Below are 24,907 nucleotides of genomic sequence, written 5' to 3' on the forward strand. Positions count from 1 at the left end.
AATCTTTACCTCACAGCAAGTGATTTTATTTGTCAGATAACGGCATATAATCCCCCAAATGGGACTAACAAGGTAAAGATGTTCATACTTTTGTGTTATTGCCTGGTGATTATCTTCATGCATCGTTTTTTAAATCAGACTGACCTCTCTAAGGACATTTCCAGCTTTTCCTGGTAAATCTCTCACACAGCATTCTTAGTTTTAATCAACAGCCTGATCGTGTCCTGCACTGACCTTCTCAGTCACCTGCTTATCTCAGTAATACAGAAACATCATTGTCCTAACTGTGCACATAGAGCTACATTTTGCCGCTGAGCAGACATTGTGAGTGAAGGTCTTGTCATCAGTGCACCAGAGATGCAAGGATCAGAGGAAGTGACAGTAGAAGAGTTTAAATACCTGGTGTCAACCATCCAAAGCAATGAACTGTGCAGAGAAGAGTGGAAGAAGAGAGTGCGATAGAAAGATTGAAAGGGGAGGTTTATAGGATGATAAGAGGCCTGATATTATGTATGCTTTGAAGGTGAAGGTGCTAAGATTTTTGCTGCAAGTTACTTGAATAATCCGGATTAGAAATAAGTTTATCAGAGGGATACCTCAGATACTCTGGACATGTAGAGGAGGGTAGTGGGTATATTGGACAAAAGTGGGAAAAGGAAGAGCACAGTGAAGATTCATGGAATTCATGAATTGTGAAGGAGCCATTAGCTTAATTTGTTACTACCTAGATTCAAGGTTTTCCTTTAATTTGTCACATTTGTGAACTACATACTCTGTCCGCCAGAGGGCACTAACAAGATATCCATTTGCCGTTAATTGCAGATTTAGATATCCAATTATTTGGTTTCGCTCTAATTTCAGTTTTTAAATAAAAACAATACAGTAAATTACTCAAAAACTGAGAAAACGGGAGGGTTGGGAGTGAAATATGAGGAATAATAATAGTGCGACTGACTGAAAGGGAGATAAAAAAAGTGAAGACAAAAATAAGAGAAGGAAATTAGCGGCTCTCAATAATAAAACTACACTGGTTGTATGTATAATTACCAAATTCTAAAACGAGTCCAAATTTGTTTTGAAACAATTAAATATGAAAACATTGGCGTAAAATGGCATAATTTTAATCAGGCATATATCGTGGCAACGCCCACCCGGGGGCCTCGGTGTAGACATCGCCGCGGTGCATCCTGGTTCCTTCCTTTCCATCCCAGGCTCGCTCAGCAATCATGGGTACGTCTGAAAGTTCATCTCAAATACCCCAAAAATGTGATTTCTGTGGGGGGGTTTCACAACAGTGCCGCGTATAAAGGTCTTACGAACAGATTTAAACTTGTTTGTGTCGGTAAAACTCTGCAGATTATTAAAAAAAATCCGTTTTTATGCTTCTTTGAAACCGCAACGTGGAGCGGCCATAACATGTCTGAGCTGCTAGCGGCGTGTTAGCGGCATTAGCTCAGCACACCAAAGGTTCCCGTTACAGTTTAAGCTACCTGTCCCTTATTTTTGTTTTGTACTTAAATAGAAGATTTGCAAATGCCGTTAAAGTGACACCCGGTGGGGGTTAAGTGTCATTTTGAAAGCCGGATGTTGTCTTTGTGAGAGCACTGAGCTTTAGCCGTTCTCTGCAGTTTTAGCCCAGCGCTTATCCAGCTCCCATTAATTTTGATATGTTGGCAAAATTCTGTTAAGTAAAACTTAACTGAAGCCCTGTCCTCACACCACGAGGTGGGTCTCATGGGAAGGATGCCTGACAAATCAGATTTCTGTTGAATAGGGACTGATAGTGAAATGTTTCTGCCCTGCGAACAGTGAGCTGAACAGTTTTTTATGTACCCACCGAAGAGAAGCATCTGTGTTCCTTTTTGTCTTTCTCGTTAAGGAGTCCGTTTAGTTGATCTACAGCATCACTGTGTTTGATGTTCATCTCTTTTTCCCCACAAAGACACTTGTTGTATATTAAAGAGGTGGTTTGATGTTTATTAGAACAGCTTTCTGGGTTTACAACGGTGGTCCTAGTAAGTTGTAATGGAGGGGTGTCCAGACTTTGGCTGCAATCTGTCCCTGGGCCAGACTTTAGACATGCCTGCTGTATAGGTTCATCCTCATTAACTGATGCACAAATGGGGATATTCTTAAGTTACCCCTAGTAGGTGTCCAAGGGAGAAAGAGTTAAGCATGACTCGGGAAGGTCTGAAGTACCATCTTACCCGACTGTGCTGACTTTGGCTTTTTTCTTCTTTTTTTGCCCTCTTTCAGGAAAGTGTCGTGGTCTGCGTACTGCCAGAAAGCTCCGCAATCACCGGCGTGAGCAGAAATGGCACGACAAACAGTACAAGAAGGCCCACCTGGGCACTGCCCTGAAGGCTAACCCCTTCGGAGGAGCCTCTCACGCCAAGGGGATCGTACTTGAGAAAGTGTAAGTATCACAACAGCGGCTAACACTTGTAATTTAGGAAGATATAAAGCAGTTTTTGGTCTTTTGAGTTCCTCTTTATTAAATCCATGATCAAGGGTGTTTGGGTTTAACTTAAAGAGCTTTGTACTTTTCTTCTCTGTAGTGGTGTGGAGGCCAAGCAGCCCAACTCTGCCATTAGGAAGTGTGTGAGAGTTCAGCTCATCAAGAACGGCAAGAAGATCACCGCCTTCGTCCCCAATGACGGTTGCCTCAACTTCATCGAGGTAAACGGCAGTGGCGAGTTTATTCTTTAGAGGATTGTTTATGTAGATTCTACAACAGAAACATCGAGCCATTGTGTCCTCAATAGTCCCGTTTATGTGCAGTTGAGTGTCTGTCTATGAAATGTCTAAGACTACAGATTTTAACATGCTCCAGTTTTTGATCTGTACGTGTATCTACAGATCTCATTGTAATTTTCTTTTGGGCCCTTAAAAGTTCTTAAATGTATAATTTAGCTCTGTTCTCAATTTTCGCTCTTCTAACCTCTTTTGCTTCTATTACTTGACCTGCAGGAGAACGACGAGGTTCTGGTGGCAGGTTTCGGACGTAAGGGTCACGCCGTCGGTGACATTCCCGGAGTTCGTTTCAAGGTGGTCAAAGTGGCCAACGTGTCTCTGCTGGCACTCTACAAAGGCAAGAAGGAGAGACCAAGATCATAAACAGTCAACGAATAAAATAAAATAAACACATTTTCAATTACAGCCTGTTTGCTTTGTGTTTTCATTTCACTGTGTTTTTAAGGCACAGTGAGTTAAACTGATGTTTTTGCACTGTTAAGCAGTGAATCATGCAAACTGTTTTTGCTTGAATTTCAGGTTAAACTACATCAATATACCAGAAACTGGCTTACGTTTAACATTTAATTCAGGCCAATTATGTCAATCTTTTCTGTATATATCCTCAAAATAAGAACTTCAAGTAATTTTGTAAGATCTCATTAATGTGAACAGTAGCAAAAACAAGTGTATCATGAACATATTTTTGCGGTTTGGTCATTTTGCACTCACCCTTTCATGTGACGTAAAAGCTGGATCATAATGCTGTGGATCAAAAACAAGTGAAGATATACAGACCTGCTGTTGATGTAAAAAGAACATGTTTTTGTGTTATACCGAGCAAAGTCCTCCAGTGGTTTATCCCCCAAAAGGAGCTTTTGAGTTCAGAAGAAGAAGAAAAAATCTAAAAGTGCTGCTGACCTGGTTGCAGTCCGGTTTCACAATATGATGGCATTTTGTGGCCCAACCTGTGTTGTTATTATTTTTAAGTTTAAAAAAAAGTTTTCCAGTTACTTTGGTACTACAAGTGTTACACAATTAATACAAACAAATCACAAATATTTTAAGAAGTGAAATAAAAATAAAAACTACACTTAAAGGTACTTATTCTTTTAAAAATGTTTTAATAAACTTCATGCCTCTATGACTTAATTTCCAAGGAGATACAGCTTTAGTTTATCTGTGCTGTCTGTGGTTTTAGTCTGATACCACTTTGTAACAGCAGATGCTGCATTGAGTCTGTAATTTTTATTTAAGGAGCTCATTAAAAACACGTTCATTGATGGTGGTGCCCTGGAGAAATGAAATACCTCTTGAGAAAACTAGCTTCAAGCTAAAACAAATAAAAGAAAGAAATGCCTAACAGTAACAGCTGGTAACGTCTCAGTAAACACGGTAAAACGCTGCCCTCTGGTGGAAAAAGTTTGAATTACATTCTGCACTGATTAAAATAAATAAAAGTCACATCATGACACCAAGTCGTTTAAACTTCATGGATAACAAGTTGGATCCAGAAACCATTTTGAACCCATGACCACCGCTCTCTCCTTGTCCCTCCTGACTGATTTGTCTAGTTTTGCTTTATGCTTGCGTCCTTGGCACTAATAGTGTGAGGTGGTGCCTGCAGGCTAGTCCAGCTCCTCCAGTGCCATCAGAAGGTTTACTCTGTCTTCCCGCTGAGTTTTAATAGTGTGGAGGAGTTACAAGGAGAGCCGGACAGGGCCATAGAAGGTCATCAGCCCAGCAGTGGGACCGGTATCTGCTCCTTTGTGCCAGGTCCGAAAGCAGGAGCACTGCCAGAGCCCTACAAACTGACCTCCAGCTGACAACCTTTAGTGAGGTCTGTGCTCACAGCTCAGCGTCGTGAAGCTCGCCAGGCAGGTCCACAGCTGGAGCCCTGCCACAGTACCAGATATTTGCTCTAAACAATTTGAAGAACACAGCTTAGAACGTTTTCTTTAAAAAAAAAAAAAAAAACTAAAAAAGGCAAACTCCGATTGTGTCAACCGTTTCTTTTTTTAATTCTAAATTGTCAACAAAATCAGGCAGACGAGCTGACAATGAGAAGCAGACACCAAACAGACTGGAGGGTGGAGGTGTGTCAGGGTAAACAGCTCTAACCACCCTGCAGTGTCACGCTGTCTGTCTACAGCAGGTAAATATAGTAACTGGTGTCAGATCCCCGTCCTCTCAGCCAGAGTGTTGTAGCTGCACAGAGGAAACATGACAGGCCCTGAGCCTGAGCTTTGCAGGATTGTCACACATGTGAAACGTCTCTGATGCAGATGTGTTAATCTGGTGAGTAAATCGCATGTGTGTATTTGGAGTCATGCTATATGAACATATATTGTTGAAGGACACAGAAGCTGTGGAGCTTTATCGAGAGAACCCGTGTGGACATAAAGCTCTGGTTTCACAGACCTCCTCCTTCTCCTTCTGCCAGCTTTCAGCAACAACAACTTTGAATCTGCAGGGACTCAGCCAACCCAACACCAAACCACAAGGTAAAGGAAACAGGTGACATCTGATCTGTCAGCTCACAAACCTACAATGAGATGATGGTTTTACTTTAAAGTTTTAAACTGGTCTGGTGAACAGGCCTCCTGTTTCCTGAACATGGACCTATTCTGCCTTGCATTATTTCCTAACACATATATACTGTTACATTGGTGGGTATATTAAACATGGCCACAGTTTCAACTAATAAGGTCCAAGTAATGTACAAGCAATCACTGTGAGCCAAAAACGCTTGCTTCACGCTGTAGTACACATTCAGTTCCAGGCTGTTGTTTCAACTCTTGGCTCTCTATGATGTCACAAAGAGCGGGCATCCCTAATATGCTCATCGCAGACACTTCAGCCCTCGTTCACCTGCTGTGGCCTTTAAACGTAACATTAATGAGGGGCAGCCAATCAGTAGAAACTTGGCTTAAAAGTGGGAAGAGCTAAAACAACTTGTTTCGGTCAGGTGATGACTGGAGTGGATGCACTGAGGCCCAGAAAAGGCTAAACAAAGATTATTTTGATCTGTGAGTAGAGTCCAGAAATAACAATGTGTCTGAAAATGAGCATAATGTGTTGAGTAGCACCAATTTTCAGCTCTCAGGTGACTCAGAAACAAACAAATAAAAAGGAAGGAAATCTGTGTTCCTGTGTTCCTGAGGACACAGAGGATTATTTTGAACTTTCAAGAACTTCCAGGAATAAAAACACAGACCTGGAACAATCACTCCACAGCACTTCCTGCTGCTTTTTGTTCTGAGTATTTTTCTTAGATAAGAACCTTTAATTTTAGACCACATCAGTGGTCCCACCTTGTAGCTTTATGACTATAATGTTTTTTCTCCCATATTTTAACACTTTAGTCACTGAAACTCTGAATATTTTTTCTTGGAATATTAGCCTCCACAGCTCCAATATTATTTTCTTTTACCTCCAATAACCTCCAAAAAATTCCATTGTATCACGTCATTGAATCTCAGTGCTCCTGGGCTCAGGCATATTTTTGCCTTTTACAAACAAAAAACAAAAAAATTGGGACTAAAACAGGGTGAAGACAATAATAAAATATAAGACATTTAGCTGTGCCTCAGGTGGTAGAGTGGGTCATCTACCAATTGGAAGGTCAGTGGTTCAGTGGTTCCTCCAGCTGTGTACCAAAGTGTCCCTGGGCAAGATGCTGAACCCTAAGTTGCCCTGATGCATTAATCAGACAATTAGAAAGCAGTCAGGCATAGATAAAAGTGCTGTATGATCGGATGAATGAGCGCTCCAGTAAAAAGTACATTGAGTGCTCTGCTGAGTAGAAAGGTACTATATAAATACCATAAATTCCATTTAGCTCACAGACAGACAAAAGCAGGATTCTCAGAAGACAAAATCAATAATTAAACTGAACGTTGAGGCCAAACAAAACAAGAAAAATGTAAGGGAAAGCTGAGTTAAAATAACTTTTTGTGGAGAAAAACTCCAGATCAGCCACAGCAGTCGTACCATAAAATCACTGAGATTTATCAGTTTCTCCTTGTGCAGCCACATGCTGCATGAATAAGCAAGCATACAGCTGTTGCTAATAAACAGAAAGGTGAGTGTATGTGAAAGGTTAATACTGTGAAAAAGCTTTAATTTGACAGTAGACAGATGGATGACCTTCAATAAAAGGTCCACAGCTTGAGTCGAATCTTGCATGTTTTAAATGTAAATGATGATTTTTATTTTTTTTGGATTATTTTACAAAATCAAAGAGCAAAGTGTTTGCTTCTAAATTTCTTGCACTGGTTTCACAGATTAAGTAATCTGATTAAATTCTCAGAAAAGTCAGCTAGATCCAAGGTCTCCTTAGAGCCGTGGCCACAGGCTCGTCTTTGGTGTCTGGAATGACCTGTGTAGGTTTCTTTCCATTAACATGAACATATGACCTCTTTAACTCAGCAGCCCGGTTTCAACATCAGGAAGTAGAGATTGATTAAACGCTGACCCAATTTAAATACGCAGGTTTCACCTGGTCTGACCGCGATCATTTATTCTGGCATCATGGAGCTTGATCAGTTCGGCATTCACGATGAGGATGATGACGACGATGCAGCCACTCAGTACATGATTGAACAGAGTCTGCTGGAGAGCAACAAGCAGAAGGAGACGCACAGAAACGCCACAACGCGGGAGGACAGGAGGTCAGTCCAGCAGATACCTGGAAAAATCAGATGTTTGCCATGTTTTAAGGAACTTGTTGTGCTCATATTCAGCTTCAGTTTTTTATTTTTGGAATCCTTTATATGCATGATTCACTCTTTAAAATAATACTGAACCATTGTGCAGCCCCTCAGTTTGCTTTCTGTTTGAAACAAATTTGTTTAAGCAGCTTTCTTGTGATTGATATGTGACCATATTCAAGATCTGCTCTCTTTGACATCACATAGCGCCAGTAAAAGATGGAAAACAGATGGAAACTGAGTGTGGTGGGGGTTTTGTTTTGTTTCGTTCTGTTTTTTCTTTCCAGCAGCTCAGAATCTGCAGACATCAGCAAGATCTTCACTGCTATTAGACAAGGTGAGACAAGATGAACACTTCTGGTTTTATTGTTAAATAATAAAAATAAGCTAAAGCTTTGTTTTCTTTTTCAGAAATGAAATAAGAAAAAGACTTTGACATAATGCAGTCTAGCATGTGACTGCTTGAACAACATCAGTGAGCTTAGTTCATATGCTAAGAATTTGCATCTTCTTCCCTGGCACATAAAAAAACACGTGCCACCTCCTCTCCTCACCTCCTGCCTGCAGGCCATCACCACTTGGATGACGCTCAATCAGCCCAGTCGCAATAAAAGTCAAGTTATTCTCATTAGCTCTGAGGTCTCACTTTCCAACATACACCCTTTTGTTGTCTGTATGGATTGTTGTCAGGTCCATATTTCCCATAATGTTAAAAGTCTCTGAATCATCTTGTCTGCTGATCATTTTACACCTATCCATCCTATCCAGCTTCATGGACTCCCCATTCCCCAACATACCAAGTATCCACCTTTCAGTGATTTGGCTCCTGCATATCTTCATCTTTCTGTTTCCTACGCTCAGCTTCAGCTCTTCTCCTGACTCCTCCTTCTTGCTTCAGACCCAACACAACCTTCTGCACGTCGTATTTAGAACTTATTACCACTTCTCCTTCTTCAGCAAGACTGTGACACCCATCTGTTTTTAATCATTTCTCCTGGATTTTAAACCTGTTTTAATACTGTCCTTGTTGTTAATTTGGTGCTGCAGATGACTTTGAGTGCTTTAAAGGCACCAGCATTGTTGTTTTGTTCTTCTTCTTCTTCATTTTTCTTTCTATGAGGACATATATTTGTTGAACCACTGTATGCTTCACATAAAACAACAAAAAGTGGTTCTGATGTTTACATGCTGCAGACTGAGACTGTATGAATGTCCATCCTTGCAGGTAATGAGAAGCTTCTGAAGGATCTGTGTGTCAGACAGAAAGAGAGCTTTTCACTGGCAGACAGCAGAGGCTGGACGCCTCTCCACGAAGCAGCATCTCAGAGCAACCAGAGCATCCTGGAGCTCACGTACAAAGGTTTGTGTCAGCTTCAGTGTTTCTGTGCAGATGTGTGGTAAGTGATGATGGCCTTTATGTAAACTAATCTGGCACCTGTTTTCCAGCTTCAGGCCCAGACTCAGTGAAGTGTTGCACGCTGCGAGGTCAGACTCCACTCTTCCTCGCAGTAGAACATGGTCTTATAGAAAATGCCTCCTTCCTCCTCAAACATGGAGCCAGCCCAGACATCCAGGATGACAACCAGGACTTACCGCTATTTGTGGGTAAGATGCAAGGCATTTCCAGACTTCAATACCAAGAGCTAACACTGATTCAGACTCTAACTCACAGCTTTTTCTGTGATGTTTGTTGTTGTCCGATTCTGCCTGTCTGCAGCGATACGCTTAGACCGCATGGACTTGGTGAAGCTCCTGCTCCTGCGTGGCTCCAACGTGCACCAGGAGGGTTGCCACGGCCGTCGGCCCCTCCACGAGGCCTCACGGTTCGGCAGAACGGAGATGGTAAAGGTACTGCTGGAGGCCGGAGCGAGGCCCGACCCCCGCAGCCACTATGGCCTCACGCCACTGGCTCTAGCAGCTCAGGAAGGTCACCTAGAGGTGGTGCAGATTCTGCTGAAGAAAGGTGATAGAAGCTTCAACTAGATAATGGTCCATTAGATGCTAGAAAGTCTCGGTCAGAGTTAGATTCAGCTGAGAAAGAAACTAATCTTGGGTTAAAGAGAAGAAAACACACCACGGTTTTAAAAGCATGTTGCTTGTCCTGCAGGTGCTGACGTCTTCTCTCAGGCACAGGACGAGGCATCCATCATGTATGAAGCATCAGCGTCTGGCAATCCAGCCGTCATCAGCCTCCTGCTGGAATATGGTGCCGATGCCAACGTTGCCAAACACACGGGACACATGCCAATCCACCGTGTCGCTCACCGAGGACACCTGGAGTAAGTGTTCAAACTTCTTCTGAAAACATTTAATAAAGCATGCATTTCTGATTATGTAAGCAAAAACCATCTCAGGGTTTCCTGCTGCTATAAATTATCATAGAAACCACACCTAAGATATAAATCCTTAAAACTATAGAAAAAGTACTGGCACCTCATTGTCTCATTATTGAAAAAACTAAAATAATTTATTAATTCACAGAAAAACAAAATAATAAACACAGGAAAGTAGAACCAAACTCACATGAGACAAAAGACTATCAAAATAAGACAGGAAATAACACAGAGACAAGACTGGAGGGACAGAATGGGAACACCTAGGGGGGTTATTTAAAACGTATTATCAACTGAAGCAATCAGGCAACTAAAGGAACAGAAACGGGATCAACACAAACCCCAGGAATGTAAACGGAACACCATAAACAGAAGACTAAATAACACAGGATACAGAACCAGAATACATGATTATGAAAAATACAAAACAAGACAATCCATAAACATCCCCAAAACTCATAACCATGGGTCCAAGACCCAAGGGGGTAGTCTTATTTTACTCAGACTGAAGGTTAATGCAGTCATCAGCAACGGTCAGAGAACAGAACAAAAGGCATCATTGGAGTTGTACGAACAGAGTTTTTACCATATTTGCATGTGTGTTTAGACATGTTTCAGTAAATCGCTGCACCTGTTTCCCATTTTAGCAGGTTATGGTAAAGAAGTGAGCGGTGGCTCAAGTCTTTTGCACACTACTGAATGTCACTTTAATTTGAACTTGGCGAATAAATCAACAAGCATGAAAAATCTGTATCTTTGTGTGTTTGCTGTCAGAGCTCTGCAACTACTGCTTCCTGTCACCTCTATGGGGGACATAAATGACAGTGGGATGAGTCCCCTTCACTCAGCTGCTGCGGGAGGACACACAAACTGCATCAAGGTGTGTGTGTGTGTGTTTATGGGTGTTTCTATAATCAATAAAAGTAGGTGTAAGCAGCATGTGTTTGTTGCTCTACCATTTAAATAGAGAGATTTCTCCTAAATGAGGGATTGTTGGTGACAATATAACAAAGCAACTTCATTTCATAGTGTGAAATGTCTGGGTCTGTTGGGGCTAAATCATCACGTTAGAATGACTTCTTTTTATTACTCGTGCAAAAGTTCCCAGTTTAGCTGTTCCCTCATCTTCAAACTCCTATCAGGTATTGCTGGACGCAGGATACGACCCCAACTACATGCTCCACCCCTGGGTTCGCCGCAGCTACGATGATGAGAGGAAGTCAGCTCTTTTCTTTGCCGTCTCTAATAATGATATGCCGTCAGCAAAATTGCTGCTGGAGGCCGGAGCCATGACCAACCAGGACCCGGTCAAATGTCTGCAGGTACAAATGTGAGCACAGGTGCTGATCTCAGGGGTGGGGTGGCGGGCATGTGCCCTCCACATGCTTTTTTTCACAAATTAAAACATCAAAGAAGCAGCAGAATACCAGTGTGTGTTTATCATGTGGGTTCTTTACATTAGAAAAGGCATTTCCATCATAAATTTATGCAGAAAATGAACACATTTGCCAGAAATTTATGACACTGACTATCTGAGGATTAAAATTTCCTCCTGGGTTGACACCCAGATATCTCACCTAATGTTCTTCCCTAATATGCAAGCAAAACCTCAATTTGTGCTTCCTTAAAGGTTTGGTATAATGTCCTGAGCTGGGTGGTTGAATCTGGGTCTGTTCATCAGGAAAAAAAAAATACCACTGTTTATGATTCAGCATTCTGTTTTTTAAGGTTGCACTGCGCATGGGCAACTATGAGTTGATGGACCTGTTGCTGCGGTTCGGAGCCAATGTCAACTATTACGCCAGGATAAACACGACTCACTTCCCGTCAGCGCTGCAGTACGCTTTCAAAGACGAGGTGAGCCGCAGTCTTTATTCAGTACATCTCTACTGCAGATTCAACAGCTTCACTCATTTTATTGTGTTTTCATGTCATGTGTGTCAGGTGATTCTCAGGATGCTCTGTAACTATGGTTACAATGTGGAGCGCTGCTTTGACTGTCCCTATGGAAACAAACCCCACATCCCTGAAGACTATGAGGGATGGAGCGACAGCGTGATCAAAGACACTATGGTAATATAAAAGGTGACATGTAGGCTGTACATAAAAGATGGAAGTAAAACCTGCATGTTTCTCTAGGTGACCCAAGATATTTAAAAGTCTCACCACCAAAATAGTGCTATGATCAGTCAAAGTCATCACCAGTTTTAAATGAGATAAAGGTTTCTGACACAACTTTACCTACTAGTTGTGAGAAGTTTATACACACATCATGGGAATGAATGCCATGGTAATTTCAAGCTTTTCATGATTTCTTTGAACTGTTGTTTTTCCAGGGTGGAATGATTGTACGGCATAAGTCTTTAATGACTTAAAAAAACTGAATTAGGTGCACAAGTTTGAATTCATTTTGGATTTTCTCTTATCCACACAGGGTCGAAGTACACATACAGATTTGAAGCTTCATGTTAACCCACTTCATCCATCCCAAAACCAGTTCTGATATGTGTTTGGGATTATTGTCCTTTTGGAAGACTCAATTATGTCCAAGTTTCAACCATCTAGCTCTGTATTGAAGAGTGTGAAAGTATTTTTCCCTCTTTATTTATCTATCCAACAGTCCCAAACCATAAAACTTTTCTCCACAAGGTATTTAGCTTGTCCATGTGGGTAGATACAAATTTCAGTTGAGCTTGAAAGTGTCAATTTTGGCGCAGGGGTTTCTTTCTTGGTTGACAACCTGTCAGCCCATAATTATTTAAAACTCACTTCCCTGTGGACATTCACGCTAATGTTCTAGCAGTTTTCAGTTCATGGCAGTCTTGAGCCCAGGTGGGCAGCTTGCGTAGGGGAGAGCAGTGTACCATGACTTATGAGATGAATCATCAATTTGAAAATCATGAACACATTTAATGATGACTATTTAAATGACCATGATTTTTACAATCTACAGTAGTTAGTTAACACAATAAAACAAGTCTTTGAGCTTTTCATGTATTTTAAAACTGTTTTTTTTAGAGACCTGGAATGTAAATGTGCCTGTCTTTAAGCCACTTTGGTCAAGTTTTGTTCAATGAGCTCTAGACTATAAATAAAATAGACGTGACACTTTTCTCTAAAAGGACAGACATTTTAAGGTATATTTTAAAGTATACCCCACACATGTCGTTTTTGAGTGCTGTCTGCAATATATTGCTGATGACCTAAGGCAATAGGCTAAAACGCATGTCAATCAATAAAGTTGTTCTTTATACTACAAGCTGCTGGAACTTCAGCCTCTTTATCATCAGTGAAAAACCCAACCCCAAGCAACTACTAGGTCTATATGTAGATTTTTTTGTTTGTTTAATTGTTCTCCAAGGACACATAAAACGATCAGGAACATGGTACTTTCCACAAAAAGCCAATTTTTCCTTTCTCCAGATCGCAGGTTTAAAGTAATCATGACTCAGACTCAGAAGGCAAACCTTCTCTGTTTGTTTTCAGTGATAAAATAAAAGCTCTTCCGTTTGTCTGTCAGCGCAGTTCTGCGAGGTGATCACAGTTTCCTGGCTGAAACACCTGTCGGGCCACGTGGTTCGTGTCCTGCTGGATTACGTGGATCACGTGACCATGTGCTCCAAACTGAAGGCGGTTCTGATGGAGCAGAAGCAGTGGCCGGACATCTGCAGACTGCAAGGTGACTGAAATTAGATGTTGTCTCTTAGCTCAGAGGGAAAATCCTGAACTCACCGATGGCCTTCACTTCCTCCGCTGCTCTCTCAGAAAACACCCGCTGCCTGCAGCATCTCTGCCGCCTGCGAATCCGCCGGAGCCTCGGCCGCCTCCGTCTCCGGTCCCAGGTCTTCATGAGCTACGTGCCGCTGCCGGAGCGGCTGAAGGACTACATCCTGTACCGGGAGTACAACCTGCTGCGGGGCCGGTGGGGCGGCAATCCGGGATGATAATTTAGAGGCTAAAAGAGGAGCGTGTTAGGCTGACATACAAATGTGCATATTTTTATTTCACAAAGAAAATGGGGGAAATTAAGGAGCATGCAAAACATGTGTTTTTTGGTAGCGTTCGTAAACACGACAGCTCGAAAAGATAGATTGATGTGAAGGTCAAAGGCAACAATTAGGAAATGATGCTGGTGTATTCTAAATATGACGTGTCACCTTTGACCTCTGACCTCACTCTTACATTTCACATCTGCCTTTTTTTCACCTTGACTCTAAAATGTGTTTTAAGAGAAAAAGTGAGTGAGCTGCCTAGTTAGTTACAAATATAATGCAGAATAATATTATATAATAAGCTCGAGTTGTTCATGACAAGTCATTTACAAATCAATACAATCATCCATTACCAACTGATGCATAATGTTTTGTTTAATCATTTGCATTTAAAAACAACAAACAAACTGAAGATGTAGAACATACTATACTATTCCCTTTAAAGTAAATACTGCCCCGAGAGCCAACTGCGCGAATATGTTATTGTACACATGCATATTTCTTTTAAATAAACTGTTGCCGATATGCAACAGTTAAAAACTAACAACCTGATTACCCCACATACATATTTTATGAGTTTTTTTTATTCAGAAGTACCACTGCAGGACTTGGTTGTGCATTAGCAACTAAAACTTAATTTGAGCCTGAGAGGGTTATAAATACAAATAATAAAAAAACAAATGTTTTCTACATCAAAGAAACTATAATGTATTATTAAGTCATTTTATAATCATTGTATTTAAGTTTACGTTAGAAAAAAATCAAGCACCATCTTATTTTTGTAAGGTTATTTATTTTGGAAAATGTGGTATCTGCTAAAGAAAGGTGTGATGCGGGTCCCCATTGTCTTTACTGATGCCCTGTCAGTCTGCCCCAGGGCAGCTGTGGCTACAACTGTAGCTTGCCTCCACCAGTGTGTGAATGGGTGGATGACTGGGTGTGTAAAGCGCTTTGGGGTCCCTAGGGGGGACTAGTAAAAAGCGCTATACAAATACAGGCCATTTACCATTTACACAGGTGTACAGTAAGGTTAGAGATCTGTAGGCTATTGTATTGATAAAACAGCAGTTTCCACAGTGTTTTTAATTAGTTTTAATATTTTTGAATATCCAAATAATGTGCGGGACTACCACATGTCCTGGATATTTACGTTATAATAGCCTGCTAATAGCCCGTCAATTTAAGATTACATGTTTTATACACATATTGCTTTAAATTGCTAAGTGTAAATGTATAAAATGTGATGTAACAGCATAAAATTAATGTCAGTATTCAACGTGGTGATTTATGACAACGACAGCAAAAATAAACATAATAATGCTGTAATTTGAAAATCTGGTGAAATAAACTGAGTCAGACTGAAGTCAGAGATTATATTTTGAAAGGTTTGAGAAAAGACTTGATAAAAACTTTCCATAAGCGGTCTGAGGTCAGTTGAAGGACCTTATGTAACAGCAGATGTGGAGGTGACAGGATGTCTCAGAGGTCACAGAGACCAGCACCAGGGATAACCCCTGCTGAGGTGCTTTGATGAGAAAAGTCTCTCACTTCAGTTAAGAGATTTTTTTTTGGAAAGTCTATGTCACACCAGGGGGAAAAAAGTCTCATCTAAAGACTGCTGCTGAGTTTGAAGCATCAACACAGGTTTAACTGTAAAAGTTTGGCTGCACTTCTGGACCTGAGAAGTGAAGACAAAGTACCCTAAAACTAAAGCTGTATTATGTTTAATGGCCAGCAGACTTCCCAGCAATCAGTGTAAGTTTCAAGTTTAAAACTTGATTAACACAAAATGATGTTTATTGTAAATAATGGTATCATCCAGAGTAATATTGCCTTAAAGCGGGATAATCTTTAAGCCTTAACTGCAGACCGGTTGCAGACACCCCTGGAGATTTCCAAGTCCGCTGGCTGAGGCGCACACACAGTTGGTGCGCTGTTATGTAAATCATCAATCCTCACACCCACAATCTGATGACAAAATTTAAATCATGCAGGTCAAGCGGGCCTTTGCGTACTTGTGGATGTGTAAAGTCCAAGCTTCAGGGTGTGGCTATCTCGAGCATAACAGACCTGATGACATGCTTATGGGTGAATTACATATCTCTATATATTTTTTCCTTGTATTATTGCTGGCTGTAAGCAATTTTAGTGTTTTGAATAGGAACAGTGCATGAAAATATATTTTAAGGGTTATGTATGAAATTACATGTGTCGCATCACAATGGCTATGTCCAGCTTTCAAATACAGCTTATATAAATGCAATCGAATATAATATCAAATTAAAAAAGAAAATATTTCTAAATATTAAGCTGCAAATATGTGAAATTTAATTTTTCTGAGTGCTACTATTTGATTACATTTTATTTTTTAAGTTAAAGCTCAAAACGGTCACCTCAGGGTGTTTTATTCATATCCAACAATATTAGAGACTACTTTAATCTGACAACATTTGCACTCAGAGATGCTCTTCTGCATACCTTGGTTGAAATGAGTGATATGAGTGATTGTTTGAGTTAATTTTGCTTTGCTAGCAGCGCCACAATTCTCGGTTTTCCTTTCATCAAGAAGACATATTCTCCCAGAGGACTGTCGCTCACTGGATATTTTCTCTTTTTTGGCCCATTCTCTGTAAACCCTGCAGATCAGAAGTTTCTGAAATACTGTCTAGCATCAATAACTATACCATGTTCAAAATCATTTACATCACCTTTCGTGCAGATTTTACCTTCAGTGGGTAGTCTGGAGCATGTCTACATGCCTCTGACTGGTTAGCGGCTAAACAGGTGTACCTAATTAAGTATGTAAATGGAGAAATCTTGCTTTCAGTTGTGGTACATTTATTTTTTGGGGGAGCGGTTCTCTGATGTTTGCAGAGAATTTGAAGGTTTCTCTCGTTTCTCCATTTCATGCCTTCTTACCCACTCTGCCCTTCTGCCTGTGACCTGAAAATCGATCTCAAGTACATGATTTTAAAGTTTTAGCTTCTAAAATGCACCAATAGAAGAGAAGACGCACAGGTGCATCTTTTGCTGGAGTGTTTTTACCCTCCATGTTTACAAGAGCAGTGGCACAGTTGGAATGTACAAAGCATGATGAAAGGAGGACTCTTACCCTGCATTTTATTCTACTTACAAATTTAATTAAAAGCAGGGCTAAATATAAGAGTTATATAGGAACATTGTTGCACTCAAACACTGTAGTTGGCCTGCACTAAACACCATTATTTGACATAATTTTCAAAAAAAGAGCTTCAAAGTAAGGAATTCGCTTCACTAGGACAATTAAAGGAAACTCCAAGTGTTGAAGCAAGGTGTTAGGCCTTACTGTAGTTGTGGAGATTTTTCCTTTAATTTGTCATTTTTGTGTGTAAAACAGACAGAATATTGCTTTTCAGCCACGTCAGCCTGCCCAATTCTCTATTTTCCATGACTATCAACAGACTCAACACAGCCACTAAAGCTTTTCATTAAATCCCCACTTTTGATTGTTTTTCTTTTTTGGGTCTCATTTATTTAAAGCGCCTGTTGCCTCAACTCCTGTTTTCTTTTTACTCTTCCTCCCCTGCTTTCAAGTCCAGGCGGAGGAAATAAGATTTGAGAGGATGAACTGTGGATAAACTGTGACTGGAGGGCATTAAAGTGTGTTTGTGATCCTGGTCCCAAATGCCCAGAGGTGAACTTTTTCCGTGATTTTTCACTCTGAACTCAGACACTGGATGACGTGAGTCTTTACTGTACTGAGTCTTTTAATTCTGACCCCCCCGTGCTTTCAAGAATCACAACACAAGCCCAAAAGCTTCTGGAAAGATTTAATCTCACTTATTTTCACTGTTCTAAACAAACAGTCAGGACGATGGCAGAGGCAGAGAATGCTGCTAAACAAGTCCGATCAATCACTGAGGCTAATATCCATGATGAAATCTCATGATCTGAGAGGATGCGTGGACCCATCGCCGCTTGAGACTCAGAGACGACTGCAACGAGGGCGGTCTGATGTGGTGGTGAAAACAGACTCAAACAGGAGGGCATTAATGTGCATGCAGTTCTTCACCAGCTCCCTTAACATGAAGTGAAACAAACCGAAGATGGCTCTAACGCTCTCACACACACACACACACACACACACACACACACACACACACACACACAGCTGAGCGTCCCACAAACAGCTCAGGAGCTCAGCGAGCCGACTCAAGTCTGAAATCTGGTAAATAAATCAGACTTCAGCTGGCTCCAAAAACACTGTTAACGATGCTCCCAACGTCTCTCTTACACACACACACACACACACGTCTCAGAGTCACTAAATGTCTTTAAACTTTTATACATTGAGAGGGGGTGGGGGAGCCATGTAAAAGACAAGAACATGTACCCACAGATTTTAGGTAAAGGCAGGATAAAAAAATAAATTATCACCTTCATAAACCAAAAATACAATATTCATATTTGCTCTCTCTCTCTTTCCAGCTCCTGGGGTTAAGTTCCTGTGGCTGTCCAGCAGGGGGCGGTGCTGCATGAAGCCCAGCCTCAGGTACCAGTTGGAGAAACATAAATGGACAAATACGATTGGCTATCGGTAGCCCAATCAGAGGGAATAAATATATATATATATATATATATTTTAAATATTATTTTTGAGGCAGAGCTGGGTGATAATTCAGTGTTTTCATCTATAAAAATATTTTTTATAGAATAAAAGCTTCAAAAATAAAAGTTGAACAAACTAAGAGCTCAATGAACATGAATTTAATACTTCTGTGTGATTTTGCCTGTTTTCTGTGTTATGAAATACAGAAGGGTGACAAATTAAAGGACAACCTCACCAAATCTCACTCACCAGATCTTGTAGGTGTGCATATTTTTCCTTTTATCTGTCACTCATCTGTGTATAATATATGCCGAATATGGTTATTCAGCCACATCACCCAGCCCTAACTTAAAGAATTAGGCTGTTGTCATTCTTTATTTTTCATTATTGTCAACAAATTAGCGAGATTTGTGAAGTTTCTCTTTTTAGAGCAACCAAGCCATGAGCATTAGTTGTTTTTTTTTTGCTTTAGCATGTTCAGGCCATCTTAAGTGTTATGTGTTATGAGTAAAAGTTCAAGTCTTGACCCCTTACACACAAGACTTGTCCCTGTGGGGACATCATTTTAGGCAATCAAAAGGTCGTAGGTTTTTATTTAAAACATCAATGAAAAGTTCTTAAAATAAGAAATCAGCAACCCCATCATCTGAGGAAGCTCAAGAATAGCCACTAAACTACTACTACTCCCACATTTACTATGTTTTTAAGGGGAGGCGTGCAGACACTTGAGTTTTTTCTAAATGTTATTATTGTAACTGGTGTAAACAGCGCTGTTGCTGGAGACGACTCATTTCTAGCTGTAGCTGCAAGGGTGTCAAACATGCAGCCCAGAGGCCAGAACAAGCCCACCAGAAGGCGCAATCTACACCAATTTTACTGCTTTTCCATTGAAACGATAAATAAATCATCTACTCCTGGAGATCTGATGACATGATGTCTGGAAAGTGAAAAATATTTTGTTGTTGTTTACAAAAAAAATTAAAAATAAAAATCTCTAAAACTTTTTTGTGTAAAAAAGTAAAACTTTAAAACCAAAAATCACTTATTTTGCTTAAAACATCTCATCTGTTGTCAGAATTGACTTCTTTTGAACTTAAAAAAAAAAGAGGGGGGGGGGGGGGGGCTGCAGAAGTGTCTGAGATGTATGGTCTAAACAGTCTGGCCCCGGTTGAGATCAAACTGGGCATTATGTGACCCATGAACTAAAATGAGTTTGACACACCTGCTGTTGCGAGTATCAACAGGATAAGGAAGGTGTGTCTCAGTGTTTTGGGTATTTTTTTCATGACATTTGTTGACAATAATAAATTAAGAATACATATCTGAAGCACCCTTTCAGACACTCACAGACGGAGCGAAAGTCTTGTATATGACTTTCTTAGTTCAAAGTGCGATTACACTGCTCACAATACTGGGTTTTTCTATGATGCAGTAAACATTGTGTTGTACTTTTAGCTCTCGACATCATTCTAGTGGGAGTGTTGTAAAGAAACCGTGAGGAACACTCATGTTAAAGCGACACGTGTCTGAAAGGGGCTCAAGCATTACCAACACCAGATTTGGAAAAGTGACACTTATGCTTCCAATAACCCCAAGGATGATTTCACAGGACACCGACTACTCGTGTTTTTCCTGATTCAATCTCCCAAAAAACAAAAACGAAACAAAAAAAAATAATACAAAAACAAAACAAAAATTAAAAGAAAAACAAAAAAATGGCCATACAACATTTTGAAATGCATCTACGCTCTCTCCCTGAAGCCTACTTCTATGTCTCTTTTATTTGGGGGGGGGGGGGGGGGGAGTTTGCCATCTATTGCTTTCACAGATTCTTGGGTGTTTTTCTGAGCATGAGGTCTGTTCACCTGTCTAGATTTGGTTTCTGTAGAGAAAGAGTGAGGACAAGGAGGTGATGGGAGGTCAGGGAGTGAGGGAAAAAATGTGTTCAGTGGGAGGTCTGTGGGATTCAGCTGATTGACCAATCAGACAGGACGCTGTGTCCTGGGACGCTGTCAAACAGCTCCAAAGACAACTGTTCCCAGGATGTGTGTCTGTGAGCGTGTGTGTCCCTCTATCTTTGTGAGGACATCCTTCACATTTTGTTATGGTTAAAGAGCAACTTTGGTTTATTATTTCACTGTGCAGAACGTGTGAGAAGGCAGTTTCAAAACTGAAAGGAGGAAAGAGGAACGTTTCTCGTGTTCAGGGGTGTCAAACATCTGTTCCGCATATGGAGTATGGACTGCTGTTGAGCTCCAAAATCCTCTACATATGAAGATTGTGTATAAAAAAAAATACTGTTAAACTGTAATGCAAATGTAATGTCAAGAAGGACGAAAAACCGATACACACTGTTTAAATTGCACTTATTGTTTAGCTGTAAATGCACGGTTTGAAAAATGTGAGATCAAACTGGGTTGTGCGAACTAAAATGAGTTTGACGCCCCTGCTCTAGTTTCCAGATTTGTACCAAAGGACATTAAGTACTCCGCTCTGATCTGGTTTTACCTGTTGCCCCTTTTATTGTTTTTCAAACTAGTTCACTTACAGATTTTAGGCGAACACAGAGAAACAGTCCTCTTCCAACTATGCACACTCATCATTCTGAAAGTGATGGTAAAATAAACAAAGCTCTATTCAGACTGGACTGTTCTGTAATTTGAATCTTTCCCAGAAAGACGTTCCTGTATTTTAAAGTGGATCTCATCCACAACTTCATTCCTTTTAACTTATTTTTAGCCTCCCGAATGACTGAAATGAGACAGACATGTTCCTGCTGACAGAAACTTGTGAATGTCTTAAATCTCTCCATCAGGAGAAAGCTCAGGAGGTGCTCCACCACATCCTGGAATTTCAGAATGATTAAAATGGCGCCCAGAAAGACAAAAGTTACTTTAAAGATGAGCATGGCGACTACAGGGTTGTCATTTAGCTGTGGTTACGTTCAGGGAATGCATTATGTCAAAGGTCCTCACAAGAATAGAAGCACAAGCTGTGAGTGTATCTGTTGGTTCTCCGTATCATCTTTATTTGGCAGCCATTTTGGCTCCAATGTCCCACTTCCCTGCAGTTGCACGGCGATGTCCTGGAGAATCATGTTCCATATTTACAGCCGATTGTTGCTGGAAACACGGCTAGACAAACTGCACTGACAGCACAACCTGAACTATCTCACAACCAGCTGTGTGTGTGCGTATATGTGTGTGTGTGTGTGTGTGTGTGTGTCTGTCTATGTATGTGTGTCTATCTTTGTGAGGACCAGTTATACTTTGGGTGTGAGGCTGGTCCGCACTGTGAGACAAACCTTCTCAGGTCCTCACAAAGATACAGAAGTGAGTGATGGAGCTACAGGTTGTCGTCCCGCAGGCTTTCCAGGATCTGGACAAGGCTCTCCAGTCCAAACATGTAGCCCCTGTCTGGCCCATCATGTACGGCTGTGTCGCCGCGGAAACCCTTGAAGGTGGAGTGGGCGAAGTCGATCATGCGAACGTCCACCAAGGGGGGCTGCTGGGGCAGGGGAGCGGGAGAGGGGAAGGAACCTAAACTGGGAGCCGACGAGGTGGAGTCTGGATGAGGATGAGGCGATGGGGGGCGTGGGAGGAAGGAGTGGCAGTCTGACTTAGGGGGCGGGGCTTGTGTGGGAGGATGAGGGGAAGGTGATGGGGAGGCCGGAGCCATCAGTCCAGACCCCTGAGAGGGCAGGGATCCTGTGTCTGGCTTCTGGCTCATGTCTGTTTCACAGGGTGCATCGGGGGCCGGGCCACAGTGGGACTCTGCGGGTGACACGGAAGTCTTCGGTTGCCAGACAGAGGGGCTCTCGGGTTCCTACAGACGAAAAAAAAAAAATTAGGTCAAACAAAGGGAATCAGTTGGAATGAGAACACTTCCAAAATCAAAAAAATTTTGAAGTATAAAAATAGTTATTTCAACATCAGGCGCACCTTTCCCTCATAGATGATAAGCAGCGAGGAAGAGTAGAAGCGATAGGATGCCTGCCTCTCCAGCACCGCTTTCAGGGTGCGAAGCTTATCCAGGATTGGCTCAAAGAGGTCCCGCCTCAGGCCCTTTCCGTTGTGCAGGTACTGGTAGAGGGCCTGGCGGAAGCCTTCGATCGACAGGCCGCGGCCGTAGTACTTGTTCCTGCACAGGTAGTGACCGGTGTTCAGCTGGTACACCTGCAGGGACAGGTGGGCAACAGCTCAGTACAACGTGAGTCTGCATTAGATATTAACAGATGTTCCCTTTGATTCAATTTAATCATTATAGCTGGAAAAATATGCATACAACCATTTATAATGTTTATTTACATATTTATTCCTTTCCCTCTAAATATTTCCAATAATTCATGAAATTGTTAATATCATGATTATTAGTAGGACAATTAGAAGTAGTGCTCTTTGTTGTCCTAATAACAGCAGACACATGAGCTTATCTTGCAGAGGTGATAGCAGATTGCGATGATATTGCACCCGCTTCTCCTGCAGCATTCGGTTTGTTGCGAGATCAAACAATAAACTAGTGTGTGTTTATCTTTTTGTTCAGGCTCCTGATGGACCACTGTTCTCATGTGTTCAGTGGTGCGAGTCGTCCTTTGTACCTGCATGCCACACACTCTGACTCCCAGCGTCGCTGAGGTGCTTTGTTCGCATTTCCTTATCTGCCTGGCTGCCTTCTCCTCCGAGGCGTCGTCGCCGTGCTGCCGTGTGCCCATCTTCAGGTCCAGGATGCAGGGGTAAGAGAAGTGGTGCACCACGTTCTCTAACAACAGGAACTCTGGTTAAAAAGCTGCAGTTAAGGAGCCAACTGTCCTTGACCTCCACCCTTTTTTATGTTTGATCTCTTGTGCAAAAAGATCAAACAACTACTAAATCTAAAAAAACCTAAATGTATGCAAACAAAATACTGTGCACAAACTCAACTGAAAGTTAAAGCCAGTGGGATATGACTGACATTAAGAACCCACCCAGGAAGGGAGAGATTTCCTCTCCTTTCAATCTTGATTTTTCTTCTCCCCAACAGTGCCTTTAATGATTAAAACTAAAACAAAGGCCTTCTGAAAACCTCACTCTTAACAAAAGAAAAGCCTGTCACACTCAAAGATGACAGGCCTGGGCGCTGATCATTTTGGTTATGTGAGTGCTGTTTGTGTCTGTACAGTAAATATGGAGATCCTCTGAGGTGACAGCAGCGTGCTGAATCTGCTTTGACAGAAGACAGATGGAGCTTGTTGAGGACAAAGTGTGTGCTGCTCATTCACTCCCCTCAGCTCTAATATCCAGACAGCTGCAGGCTGCTCTCTTTGAAGCTGCAGATCAAAACATGACCTCTAACCTGATAACCTCCAGCCCTCCTCTTTATTCCCACTCTGGTCTGCACAGACTCTCTCACATTTACATTCGGCGCTTCCCATTATCTGATGGCCCACAGCTGGTCATTTGTTGTGTGTCATTGCCCCTTTTCTTCTTTTCTACAATGTCTCTGATACATGAAGATGTAAAAAAACAAAAGTAAATCAACATTTTAAAAATAAAAACAAAACAATAGGTAACAGGCAAAAAAGGTATTTGAGTAGAATAAATATGTGGTCATGTTCTCCATGTTTAACCAATCAGCATCAAGACCCATCTGGGTAATTTTCAGGGATACTAGGAAGTACTTCCTCTGGCAGACCTCTAAATCATGAGAAAGGTGCCTTTAAAAACGTGACAATGTTATTCACTTCACCAATCAGTGTTTTTAATATGCTGTGATTGGTTAAATGTACCTTAAGGTACATTCATTAGCTTTTTTATCACTACTTAAATGTCAAGTTGTGCTTCCCACCTGTTGGTTTGACCACCCTGGATGGCCAGAAAAAACAATACTAGAAGTAGTTTGGGTCACTGGGAGAAAATACGACATGAAATGAAACTTGAATGAAGTTGAATGAACATGAACATCAGTTTTCAGTTTTCATACCTAACCTCTGCTTCAATAAAACCTATTGTGGATCACAAATAACTGATAAAACTGCAAAAGCTATCATATCCAAAGAGTATGTTTGAGTTAGTAATGATGAGATGTAGAATGAGACGTTTCATACACCCAACTTAAAAATAAACTATGCAGGCATTGATCATATGAAAAACTAACATACGGTATTTTATCTTAATATAATTTTTTGTAATTTTTGTGCACTAATTTATTGCTATTTCCTATGATCATCTTTGAAAACTAGGGCCAATTAAAATGTAATATATTGTCTTAATACACAGATCAGCAGGATAAACAGCAGGACCCTTGGTTACATGAGGTAAATGGACGTCAACATTTTTGGGGAAGGATACTGAAGAGCTTTCGGTCCTTGGACTCAGATCTCATGCGGCTGAGCTGCTGTTTGTGGCAGCGAAGGCTCCAGGGATTGTGGCTGATCTTCTCTGACATCAAACCGCTGTTCCAGTCCAGCATCTGGAAGGGAACATCTGAGAGGACCTTTGGGTCGAGTCTCGGGCTCTTCAGCTCTGCCAGACTGCAGAGAGGAGAAAGAGGAGGAGAGGGGATCGTTAAAAG

General features: G+C 41.2%; 3 protein-coding genes across 7 annotated transcripts in view; 2 read left to right on the plus strand and 1 right to left on the minus strand.

Annotated features, from left to right (window-relative positions):
• The first annotated feature begins 1,141 nt into the window (after positions 1–1,141).
• Positions 1,142–3,159, plus strand: rps23 (ribosomal protein S23). The gene is made up of 4 exons (XM_006783066.2): positions 1,142–1,230; positions 2,257–2,416; positions 2,559–2,679; positions 2,971–3,159. Exons 1-4 carry the CDS (start codon positions 1,227–1,229, stop codon positions 3,115–3,117), a joined length of 432 nt encoding a protein of 143 aa, XP_006783129.1. The 5' UTR covers positions 1,142–1,226; the 3' UTR covers positions 3,118–3,159.
• Positions 3,160–4,814: 1,655 nt separating this feature from the next.
• On the plus strand, positions 4,815–16,215 carry asb14a (ankyrin repeat and SOCS box containing 14a). Of its 3 annotated transcripts, none has more exons than XM_087840854.1 (14): positions 4,815–5,031; positions 5,177–5,237; positions 7,228–7,406; positions 7,736–7,782; positions 8,671–8,805; positions 8,892–9,050; positions 9,163–9,408; positions 9,553–9,724; positions 10,553–10,658; positions 10,921–11,100; positions 11,507–11,635; positions 11,723–11,851; positions 13,304–13,457; positions 13,544–16,215. In XM_087840854.1, the coding sequence occupies exons 3-14, from the start codon at positions 7,267–7,269 to the stop codon at positions 13,720–13,722; spliced, it is 1,776 nt and encodes a 591-aa protein (XP_087696980.1). In that variant the 5' UTR covers positions 4,815–5,031; positions 5,177–5,237; positions 7,228–7,266; the 3' UTR covers positions 13,723–16,215. The 3 variants fall into 3 exon arrangements, with proteins under 3 accessions (XP_087696980.1, XP_087696979.1, XP_087696981.1); XM_087840853.1 differs by having other exon boundaries at positions 7,733–7,782; positions 13,544–16,214; XM_087840855.1 differs by lacking the exon at positions 13,544–16,215 and having other exon boundaries at positions 7,733–7,782; positions 13,299–13,457.
• A 1,347-nt stretch (positions 16,216–17,562) lies between these two features.
• Positions 17,563–24,907, minus strand: part of ip6k1 (inositol hexakisphosphate kinase 1) — a 41,295-nt gene continuing 33,950 nt past the window's right edge. For all 3 annotated transcript variants that reach the window (XM_087840860.1, XM_087840858.1, XM_087840859.1), the window contains exons 6-9: positions 24,685–24,866; positions 22,956–23,131; positions 22,300–22,533; positions 17,563–22,183 (exon numbers count right to left, since the gene is read on the minus strand). In XM_087840860.1, coding sequence (XP_087696986.1) covers positions 21,704–22,183; positions 22,300–22,533; positions 22,956–23,131; positions 24,685–24,866 — 1,072 coding nt within the window. In that variant the 3' untranslated portion in view covers positions 17,563–21,703. The remainder of the gene's footprint in view (positions 22,184–22,299; positions 22,534–22,955; positions 23,132–24,684; positions 24,867–24,907) is intronic.

This window comes from Neolamprologus brichardi, chromosome 5, assembly GCF_056152115.1.
Source record: "Neolamprologus brichardi isolate AB-2024 chromosome 5, ASM5615211v1, whole genome shotgun sequence".
NCBI classification, from domain to species: Eukaryota; Metazoa; Chordata; class Actinopteri; order Cichliformes; family Cichlidae; genus Neolamprologus; species Neolamprologus brichardi.

Bases quoted from the DNA above. Each gene is read 5' to 3' on its own strand.
- rps23 (XM_006783066.2), top strand. The intron at 2,417-2,558 runs GTAAGTATCACA...TCTTCTCTGTAG, and splicing joins GGGATCGTACTTGAGAAAGT to TGGTGTGGAGGCCAAGCAGC. The intron at 2,680-2,970 runs GTAAACGGCAGT...CTTGACCTGCAG, and splicing joins GTTGCCTCAACTTCATCGAG to GAGAACGACGAGGTTCTGGT.
- asb14a (XM_087840853.1), top strand. From the start codon at position 7,267: ATGGAGCTTGATCAGTTCGGCATTCACGATGAGGATGATGACGACGAT. The intron at 7,407-7,732 runs GTCAGTCCAGCA...TTTTCTTTCCAG, and splicing joins ACAACGCGGGAGGACAGGAG to CAGCTCAGAATCTGCAGACA. The intron at 9,725-10,552 runs GTAAGTGTTCAA...GTTTGCTGTCAG, and splicing joins GCTCACCGAGGACACCTGGA to AGCTCTGCAACTACTGCTTC.